At 45.2% G+C, this 11,571-nt stretch overlaps 1 protein-coding gene across 1 annotated transcript; it reads right to left on the reverse strand.

The window, feature by feature from the left end:
- Window positions 1-9,474: 9,474 nt before the first annotated feature.
- LOC137813655 (uncharacterized) lies at window positions 9,475-11,044 on the reverse strand. Its single transcript, XM_068616021.1, has 2 exons — window positions 10,534-11,044; window positions 9,475-10,171 (listed from the first exon to the last, which is right to left on the reverse strand). The coding sequence occupies exons 1-2, from the start codon at window positions 10,715-10,717 to the stop codon at window positions 9,834-9,836; spliced, it is 522 nt and encodes a 173-aa protein (XP_068472122.1). The 5' UTR covers window positions 10,718-11,044; the 3' UTR covers window positions 9,475-9,833.
- Between the last annotated feature and the right edge of the window lie 527 nt (window positions 11,045-11,571).

The following is an 11,571-nucleotide window of genomic DNA, read 5'->3' on the forward strand; positions in this document are numbered from 1 at the left end:
TTGCTTCCCTCCATCACTTGTCTGCCTATTTTCTTTGCACAAACTTACTTGTAATAACTTTCATTTCTTCTTATGTATTTCGAACTGAGACCACCTTATTATAAATTTTCTGCTTCTTCATATGATCTCTCTGGTTGCTTTGCTTCTTCTTGCTAAAGATCGCTTAAACGAAAATGACTTAGCAATTCTACGGGCGCAACTGTTTACTTACTGCTTCGAGCTCGACCAAACTATCAACTCTCGAATGATAGTGTTCTAAAAACTTGTGAACTTTAAGGCAATGAACTTCAGAGGTGAAATTACTTACTAAACAGCGAGTTTCAATCCAACTGATAGTTTAAGATATAGTTCACCTGATCTGCTCCATCAAAACGGGCCCTTATTCTTGCCAACGCTTGAATTTCTTCTGATCGCCAAAGAGTCTTGGCGATACCAGCTTCCTCTTGCCTTCATGACTTGGCCATTGTTCCCTCATCTGGGGGTAGAGGCACCTTTCGGATCCTTCTCTACCTTCCCTGAGTTTTAGAACAGTAAGCCGGATAGCTAGGCGTTCTCTTCAAACCTACCATAGCTATCCTTTAAACTTCTTCCACCCTCCACACCGTACCTGAACTCGTTCGAGACGAGAAGGATTTTATCTTGCCTGAACTCGCTCGACGGCGAGAAGGTCTTTAACTCGCCTGAACTCGCTCGACGGCGAGAAGGTCTTTTATCTCGTGCCTCTACATTGCCCCAGGGGCTACATCTTCTCTCCCCTGGAGGCACTGAGGACTTTTTCTCTTTCTCGCCTGCACTCGCTCGACGGCGAGGAGGTCTTTATCTCTTTCTCGCCTTAGGACGCGCGAGGGCGTTGAGGTCTTTTAAACATTGTTGGTGCCTCCGATCGCCGAAAGACGATGAGGATTTTAACTTTAACTGATGCCGCCAATCACCGAAAAACAATGGGAACTTAGAAACTTTTTAGAAAGCATGCAACATAACTTCAAACTCGCCTTAAATCACATTCGAGTGACAAGGTCTTTTTTCAAAACTTTCGCAACAACAACAAGCATGCAACGTTTCTAAGCGGTAGGCGCCGTTCCCGAGCGCCTCGGTTATCCTGAACGGTCCCGTCCACTTAGGCGACAACTTGTTCTCCATCTCGTACTGGTGGACCTTCCTCATCACCAGGTCGCCTTCTTTAAACTGCCTTGGCATCACCTTTGAGTTATACCTTCGTTCAATCCTTCTTTTCACTGCCTCGGCTTTTACTCTCGCCTCCTCCCTGACCTCATCCAGCAAATCCAGATTCAGCCTTCTTTCCTCATTCGAGTCTTCCGCTACAAAGTTCTGGAATCTCGGCGAGCTCTCCTGGATTTCCACTGGAATCATTGCGTCGCATCCATAGACCAAGCTAAACGGGGTCTCATGGGTTCCTGACTGCTCGGTGGTGTGGTACGCCCAAACTATACGGGGTACCTCCTCAGCCCACGATCCCTTGGCTTTCTCTAGCCTTCTCTTCAAGCCTCTTAGCAATACCCGATTGGCGGACTCTACTTGGCCATTTGTCTGAGGGTGCTCGACGGATGCAAATACTTGTTGAATTCCCACCCCTTCGCACAGCTTCTTCAACAGGTGACTTGCAAACTGAGTCCCGTTGTCCGACACAAGGCGCTTAGGCACACCAAACCGGCACACGATGTTCTTCTACACGAAGCTCTCGATCTTGTGTGCGGTGATCTGGGCCACTGGTTCTACTTCGATCCACTTGGTGAAATATTCAATTGCCACCACCAAGTACTTCATCTGCCTGATCGCCAATGGAAAAGGTCCCAGAATGTCGATCCCCCATGTATGAAACGGCCAAGGGCTGTAAATCGACTTCAACTCCTCGGGAGGTACTTTATGCCAATCGGCGTGCTGCTGACATTGCTTGCAACACTGTGCATACTTCTTGCAGTCCTCCCTCATTGTTGGCCAGTAGTAACCTGCACGGAAGGTTCTTGCGGCCAGAGCTCGTCCCCCGACGTGACTTCCACATATCCCTTCATGAAGCTCGGCCATGATTCTTGTACATTTTTCTCCGTGCACACATTCCAGGAGTGGGTGTGTGAACCCAAACCTATACAACTCGCCATCAATCATTATGAACTTGCTGGAGTTCTTCTTTATCTTCCTAGCCTCCGTCGGATCCAACAGGAGAAGGCCATCTGCCAGGCATCGCTGGTACTGTGTTATCCACGTGTCTGGCTCATGCGTAGCGCAGACCTGCGTCATGTTCACCCTCTCCCCCCGACATGCTCTTATTCTCGGCGATCTCAAGGTCTCCTGAGTCAAAGACCTGTGACTCCTTGCCGCTTTCTCCGTCGACTTGCTTATTTGAAGAACCAGGTGATCTGCCACAAATGCTCTAGGCGTCTTCAGAGTTTCTTGGATCACCGTCCTCTGCCTACCCCCCTTGCCTGAACTGGCGAGCTTAGCTAGCAAGTCAGCTCGGGCATTCTGCTCCCTGGGCACATGCACCACTTCAAAGGAGACAAAGGAACTCTTCAGCTCCCGCACATACTCCAGGTAAGCCGCCATTTGTGGATCTTTGGCCTGGAACTCGCCTGTTACTTGTCCTGTGACCAACAGTGAGTCACTCTTAGTCATTAGCACCCTAGCTCCCATCTCCTTGGCCAGCAAGATTCCGGCGATCAGCGCCTTATACTTTGCTTGATTGTTGCTGGCTTTGAAGGCAAACCTCAAGGACTGCTCAATCAGCACGCCGTTGGGCCCTTCCAAGATAACTCCAGCACCGCTACCCTGCTGGTTCGACGACCCGTCCACCGAGAGCACCCAACGGAAATCATCCCCCTCAACTCGCGCTGCTTCTGACGAGAGCTCGACCACGAAATCAGCGAAGATCTGCCCCTTGACCGGACCTCGGGGCTCATACTTGATATCGAACTCCGACAGTTCCACCGCCCACTTCACCATCCTCCCAGCTACATCGGGCTTCTTCAGAACCTTCTGGATGGGCAAGTCGGTCATCACCAGTATTGTAAAACTGTGAAAGTAGTGGCGCAACCTCCTTGCCGAAAATACCACAGCCAGCGCGGCTTTCTCCAAGGCCTGATACCTCACCTCCGGGCCCTACAACACTTTGCTGACGAAATAAATAGGCTTTTGAGCCTGGTCCGGGTCTTGGGCGAGCACTGCACTCACCGCCCTCTCAGTCACAACAAAATACTACCTGAGAAGGGTTCCTACCAACGGTTTGCACAAAACCGGCGAGCTCGCCAGGTACTCTTTAAGCTTGACGAAGGCCTCTTCACACTCCTTTGTCCAGGCAAACTTGTTGTTCCGCCTTAAACACTGGAAGTACGGATGGCCCTTCTCTCCTCTAGCTGATACGAAACGAGACAGGGCGGCCATCCGACCTGTAAGTTGCTGCACTTCCTTCACGGTAGTCGGGCTCCTCATCGCCAAGATGGCAGCACACTTATCAGGATTGGCTTCTATTCCTCTTTCAGTCAAGAGAAATCCCAAGAACTTCCCCGCCTCCACGCCAAAAATGCACTTCTCGGAGTTCAGCTTCAACCTGAACTTGGCGATTGTGGTGAACAACTCCTCCAAGTCCGCGACGTGCTTGCTCTTCTCCAGCGAGGTCACGACCATGTCATCTACGTACGCTTGCACATTCCTCCCCAGCATAGGTGCAAGTACCCAATCCATCAACCTCTGGTATGTGGCCCCGCGTTCTTCAGCCCAAAGGGCATCACCTTGTAACAGTAGCACGATCTCTCGGTCATGAAGGCGGTCTTCTCTTCATCCATGGGATGCATCTTTATCTGGTTGTACCCCGAGAAGGCGTCCAGGAAACTCAGCAACTTACACCCTGCAGCAATGTCGACCAGGGCGTCTATGCTTGGCAAAGGATACGAATCCTTTGGGCAAGCCTTGTTCAGATCAGTGAAATCGACGCACATTCGCCATTTCCCATTGCTTTTCTTCACCAGCACGACATTGGCTAGCCACTCAGGGTACTGGACTTCCCTGATATGGCCTGCAGCGAGGAGCTTCTGGGTTTCATCCCTGATCGCCTGCCTTCTCTCCTCGTTGAACTTCCTTCTTCTCTGTCGCACTGGTCTGACCTGGTTGTCCATTGCTAGATGGTGGCACAAGAAGTCGGGGTCAATTCCCGGCATGTCTGAAGCAGACCATGCGAAAGCATCCAGATGCTGCTCTATCACCTTGGCAATCTGGTCTTGGAGCTCAGCCTCTAAGGATCTTCCCAACTTGAAGACCTTTCCCCCGATCTCCCTTTCGAGCCATTCCTCGACGGGTTTGGGTCTAGCTTCCCTGGCGATCACCGCCCTGGCGATTCCCAGCTCCCTCGCTTCCTCTAGGCGGTTCCTCGCCTCTTCTTCCCGCTCGACGTTCTCTCCCTCAGCCTCAGCATCCATCATGGCAACGTCGCCTCCAGCGGCCACCTCCATCGCTGCACCAACAGCTCGCCACTCTGCTGGCTAGGGCTTCACACCGGGAGGCGGCGTCGTTGTGATGTAACTCACTGACCTCTTGTTTTTCAGGCTATTCTCATAGCACTTCTTCGCTTCCTTCTGGTCAGATTTGATGGTGATCACCACCCCTTCCATTTATGGCAACTTCACCTTCATGTGCCGGGTTGAAGGCACAGCTCCTATTCTGTTGAGTGTTGGTCTTCCCAACAGAATGTTATATGCTGAGGGAGCATTCACTACGAGGTACTTGATTTTCTCCGTTCTCGAGCCCGCCTCATCCGTGAATGTAGTTCTTAACTCTATATACCCCCTGACCTCCACCTGATCGCCAGCGAAACCATACAAACACCCTCCATAGGGCCTCAGCTGGTCAAGGGGCAACTGCAACTGTGTGAAAGTCGGCCAGAACATCACATCTGCCGAGCTTCCTTGGTCCACCAGAACCCTGTGGACCTTCCTTCCCGCCGTAACAAGCGAGATGACTATTGGATCGTTGTCATGAGGCACAACGTCCCTGAGATCTTCCCTTGTGAACGTGATGTCCACATCTGGCGAGTGGTCCTCGAACATGTCCACTGTCATCACAGACCTCGCATATTTCTTCCTCTGCGACGCGGTGCATCCACCACTCGAGAAACCTCCTGCGATGGTGTGGATCTCTCCGTGAGTGAGCATCTCGTGCTGCTGAGCCTCACCACCCGCCGGCTGGGAGCTCGACGCGCCCCCCGTCCTTCTGTCCAACAGGTAGTCATTTAGGAACCCGCTCTTGACCAGGTCGTCGAGCTGGTATCCTAATGCCAAACATGAGTCCACGGTGTGGCCAAAGCCCTGGTGGAATTCGCACCAGGCGTTTGGCTTTGGTCCCAACACCTTGTCGCCCACATTCTCGGGCGCCTTGAGCCTGGCTGCTATATTGGGGATGGCGATCAGGTCCGCCAGCCCCATGACAAACTTATGCTTCGGTGGGCGATTGTACTCCCTGGGGCGCCCTGGGCCCCTGCCCTTGTTTTTCCTTGGATCATAAGGATGGCGGGTCCTTTGATCCCTCTTGGCCGCCGCTGTCTCCAACACCCTCTGTGGCTGGATCCTGGTCTGGGCGCGTGGCCTAGCCGGAGCCACGCTCCCTCTCATCGGCGATGTGGGCCACCGCAAGTCGCCTAACCTCAGCAAATGTGGCGGGGTGAGCCCTGATCAGCGCCTCGCAGAAAGGTCCCAGCAGCACGCCCTTTTTGAAGGCGTAGACCAACATCTCTTCGTCCTTGGCCGGCGAGCGGACCATTTGCGCTCCAAAGCGATTCAAGTAGTCCCTGAGGGACTCTCCCTGGTACTGCCTTATGTCGAACAGATCATAAGACACCCTAGGCGGCGCCTTGTTCACTATGTACTGCTCGACGAAAAGCTTCGAAAACTGTTGGAAATTGGTTATGTGACCGGTAGGCAGGCTCACGAACCATTCCAGCGTCGTTCCCTGGAGCGTACTCACAAACATCTTGCAATACACAGCATCCGAGCCTCCTAACAGCATAATCTGCGTATGGAACGTGGTGAGATGTGCCTCAGGATCCTCCACGCCGGTGAAAACAGCCTTCACGGGTACCACACTCGCAGGGATAGGCGTGTCTGTAATCGCCTGAGCAAAAGGCATGAGGAAAACGCGAGGCGGCGTCGACGGCGCGACCTCTTCAGCGACTGGGTGCCCTCGCTGCTCCTGAAGAGCTTGGCGCAATTCCTCAGTCACTCTGCTGAGCTCTTCATTCCTGGCCTGAGAGGCGACCAGGTCCTCATGCATCTTTGCCTACTCTATGCGCGAGGCTTCCACATTCGCCTGCAGCGCACGCATGATCTCCACCATTTGCGCCATAGTCATGGCGCCTTCAGCAGCAACTGGCGCAACTGGACTTGAACGGTTGCTTCTCATCTTTCTCATGAAAACTTAACAGATCACAATGAGCGACGAACAAAACCTCCTTCAGCAACGATCGGTCCAGCAATCAATCGGTCAGAACGTCGCAAACTCCAAAGAACTTCAAGAACACAATCTCAATCAGCAGAAACCTTCGCAGAAACTTACAGCTTCACCACAAGCCACCGCTTCTTCCACGAAAATTCGAACGAACGGCGAAGCTTAGATCTCACCGATTAAAACTCACGTAAGCAGCGAAAAATCTCTTCTCACCGAACAAGAACCTCAGACGAACGGTGGAGAACGCGAATTTACCGAACAAAGCTTGAATGAACGGCGGAAAATGGTTGCACCAGCACACAACCACACAGAAACCGCAGAAACTCCAAGAACTCATGCTGTGGATGGGAACAAGTTTTACACGGCCCCACGGTGGGCGCCTGATGATCCTGCCTGTTGACCAAGACGCAAGAGCCTTGTCTCGTCGAACCTGGATCGACTTTGCGCTGTGTTAACTTCCGTCCTTCACTCTGATTCACCTCAAGAACCTGCAAAAAGACAGAACGGCACCGCTGCGGCCGATCACGCTCCGACGCCCAAGTCAGCGACTGAACCACCAAATACTAAGAGAAAAACTTAAGAACTCTCAGGAACCGTGCAAAATTCTCTCTCAGCGTACTCAAGTTCTCACAAGCGTAAAGAGGTAATCTAAACGCGCGTACCTCAGAAGTTCGTTAGAATCTCTTATATACCTGTGCACTTTCTCTCTCCTGACAGTTACACATCTGGACACGTGGCTCGTATCCAGCTGTACACGTGTCACCATCTGGAGCATCCTTGACTTGGGCGCCACTTCTTACTCTTCAGGCTTTTTGGCTAAGTTACTTACGCAAGAAACAACTCAGCGCATAACTGCCTTGGAGCGTGATCTCTTCTGCGTGGCGAGTACGGGTGCCTTCATACACACATTCCCTGTGGTCTCGCCGGCCGCCTTCATGATCTACTTCAGTTGCTTCAGCGTGCATGCTCGGGTAAGCTGTTCCCCGACCTTAACCTCTGGCTAGCTAGGGAATGACTACCCGACGGCTTCATCCTTTGCTTCGAAAGCCTGGAACAAGCTTCACTGATCCTTCGGCGATGTCCTCCTTTCGGCGATCTCTGATCATTTGGTCGCCTGGGTTCGCATCCGGCGACTTCATCATAAACCTGGTGACCGTCGGTTTAGGTATGCTAGAGATTGGAGCACGCCAACTTAAGGACTGGCGACTACACGAGCCCCCCGACCTCCTTCCCTTTTGCCAGCCATGAGCCCCGATCAACACGCCTACATAATAGCTCGCTGCCACGTCATCACCTCCGACTACCTGGGCGGTACAATATGTAAAACCTATTTTCAGTCATGATTTTGATACATTGGCATTCTTTAATAAATGAAAAATGATGAGAATTTTTTGTTAATGTAACTAAAATAATGTTTTAGTTTAAGAATATCAGTTTTTCAGTAAAAACTGAAAAGTATGTTAGCTAATATTTTTTATCGATGTAATTAGTCGTTTGTTCTTATAATTAAAAAAATTATCTATAATTTTTATATTTAAAAACATCCATGTTCCGTCTTTATACTATACTATATATAATACATCTAAATAATATCTACAAAAACTAAAATGATATTAAAAGAATATATTTTTAGATTTAAAAACTAAAAAATTAAAACTGAAAATTTTAAATGAGTAATTAAATCTTATTAATTTATTTTAACCATTATTTTTTATGTTAATAAGAGCCATTATTTCTTAATTATTGTTAAAAATGTAATAAAATGGATTGAAAATGTGAAGATATCATATTAATTAGAGATTAAAATATTTTATAATTTTGGCTTTGGTGTGTAGCTAGCTAATAGGAGCATAGGGACAATATTTGATGATTACCTGACATATTCTTTGTAAGGAGTTCTTGACTTCATGCCAAGTTGCATCATGCTTGAGGGCCCCTGTGCACATATATATAAGAGGAGAAAAGAACAATTGCTCTATCATAACAAAGCTGAAGGAGAACCATCTTGCTAACATTGGGAATTTTGGATTCAGTTATGTGGCTTTTTTGGATATCTTTCATAGAATGCTATGTCATTATCAATTGTCTACTCAAGTAGTAATTTGAAACATAGCTAATAGCCTATTAATGCCATCTACTATTGAGGAAGAAGAAAACACACAATTTTGATTGTTGAAAATTGTTCCTTTCTTTGCTTGGATCATTGAAAGTTTTGACATAAAACAAATGGTCTTCCTAATGTATTGAGGAAAATAAGATTCGATCGAGGTTATAGTAGATCTGTGAGAAATATTTTTTAAATTTGTGAATGATAGGAAGGTAGTGTAAAAAAATTTAATTTTTTTTAAAAGTATGAAATGTAAATTTACAAATTTATCGATGTTTAAAATATTTGAATAATAATAAAAAATAATTAATATATTTTTTTATAATTAATAATAAAAATAATAAAAAACAATTAATATTTTATTAATAATAATAATAATAATAATATATAAATAACTATATTTATTTTTATTAATAATATTATTAGATATTTGATACAAATAAAATTAAAGACAATTTTTAATTTTTAATGATGTTATGTAAATTTTTACAAAATATATATTTAATATAATATATATTTAACCGTATTTTTTTGCCTGGTTTTCTGAATTTTAATAATATTTTTTTTTTTTTGTACTTTCTATATCTTTATTGGCTCTCCTGTAAAGGAAGTTTTGAGTTACAAGAAAATACAAAAGAAATGATTCTTGAAAAATTGTTGCTTTCATCATTGTAAGTTTCTCTATGTAGAGGTTAACTTGTTAGCAACTTGGCAGCTTTAGTGGGGAGAAATTTGTCGTAAATAGACAGCTTATTTCTAGAAACCAAACCAAGAATTAACATTTTTTTTTTCACAACCAAATTGCATATTTACTCCTTAGAAATTGATCCTGTACTGAAGAACTCCCCATTTATTTTGACATATGTCCTGCTTCTCTCTTCTGTTTTGCCAAAGTGTTTATCTATATGGGAAATATAATATGCATAACAATAACTTGTTTATTCAGTTATTGCTTTCTTGAACAACTTGCTTGCTCTGTACAATATACATCTACTAGTACATTTTAACAAAACCTAATCAACTGCATAAATCAAAAAAGGAATTATCTCTCACACCCAAACTCCACTTGCATACTTTCTCTAACATAGCATAATATGAAAACAGCATAACCAAACAAAAAAAATGCAGTAAAACAATGAAGAGAGAGAGAAGAGATCTAGCCCATAATGGGCTTCAAAAAGAAAACATGAGTTATTTTTTTTTTTTCATTTATTTTCTCGAAATTTGTATGTATACACAAGTGACCAAGTAATAGGCCTACTTGTGTAAGCTTCTTCTTTTAATTACCACACAAGGTGATGTCCCTCTTGGATGGTCTGAAAGTCAAAGCATAGAAGCTGTATATGCAGAGGTTGGCTTTTCTTGCTTTGATTGCTATCACATTAGAAGTGGTTTTGTAGCCAGGAACATTGCAAGCAGAGGATGAACTACCTACTAAGCTTGCTTGGCATGAGGACACAACTGCAGAATCTTCTGCACATTTCACACCATCCACTGAAGGGATTTCCAGCTTGTACATCCCATACTTGTTGGTAGTTCTGTTCACTGAAAGTGAAATCTGTTCAACAGTTTTCTCTGAGAGTGCTTTGAACATGCAGTCTACTTTTACCTCAGCACCTGCATGGACATAATTATGAAGAAAAAAAAGTGTAAGATGCACCCCCATTTAAACTCTTTGTTTTAGGGAGAGTAATTGTTTTTTTCAAGACAAAAGGAAAGCAATTTTTTCTTTCTTTAGTGCCAAAAAACATATTTTTGGGTTCTTACATGTTCCATCTTTAGAGAGAATCCATCATGGAGACCCTAAACACTGAATATAAACAGCAATTTTAAGGAAGATTCAAGTCATAAATTTACCACATTGCAAGAACTCGTACACAGTGCCAATAAACATATGCAGCTCAATGTTTCTACCCAAGTTACATTCCAACTTACTACACCACGAAGCATTCTACTAGAGGTTTATTGAGATTTATCACCTGGCAAGAAGTAGCTGTGTCTGGAAAAGCTGTTATTGGAGCAGAAATCACAATAAACAAAGCCCATCACACTGATTTGTGAGATTGGGAACCTGGTTTTCCCTGGAAGCTTGGGTTTTGCAGGCTCAACTTCCAAAAACTGAGTAAACAAGGGCAAAAGGAGCAAGAGGGTTATGGGATTCATAGCCAAGTTTGGAAAAAAAATGGAGGGAAGCGTCCAAATGGCGTCTTTATGATGAGCAGCAGCTAGAACTTTGCTTCTCTTTCAGAGCATTAGCATTTAGCTGGTAGTAGAAGATGATGAATTTTAGGGGTGTGGATAAAGAGGAGCAGTGGTTAGTGGAGAAACCAACTCCAAGCAAAAAGTTGAAAATAATTTTATCTTTTTTTCACAACAAACAAAGACATGTGAATGTTGTTTGGCAAGACATGGGACTAATGAGTAGGAGAGAGAAGTGGTAAGTAGATTCTTTTGTTGGGGAAGAACAAGATAGCTTCTATTGGGGAAGTTGAGAAATGGGGTTGCGTTTAAATAGAGATACCAATTGGGAAAACGCCACGGTTCTTTAGTAGTAAGGATACGAAGGGTTATAATTTGTCACGGTTCTCTTTACTTTCTTATAAATAAAATGGTAGCAGAGTGGTTTAGATTCTCTCACATGATATTTCTGTTCAAAAGTTAATCTATTAGGAAAGAAGAGGAGAACCAATAAGCGTATTAAAACATTCCATTTTTAGTCGCATTAAACACAGAGAGGAGCAAGTTCTAGTGTGTTCAGTGCATTTAAATCGCTCACTCATTTATTGAGTTCATTAATATCAATATCAATACCTTGTGTTGTGAGCATGTGACTATGGCTGACATGACATAAAAGGGTAAGGCATTGAAGAAAAATCATGAAACATTGCGGAGGGGTTAGGAGCATTCATGTCGTTCATGTGCATTTCAGAACAGAGAAAGGATCCATTCAAAAGAAGACATCAATAGGTGCAATTGCTACTACTGGTCCCATGATAAAATTAAATCGTTACACAGTA

Source organism: Phaseolus vulgaris, chromosome 1 (assembly GCF_000499845.2).
Source record: "Phaseolus vulgaris cultivar G19833 chromosome 1, P. vulgaris v2.0, whole genome shotgun sequence".
Taxonomy (NCBI): Eukaryota; Viridiplantae; Streptophyta; class Magnoliopsida; order Fabales; family Fabaceae; genus Phaseolus; species Phaseolus vulgaris.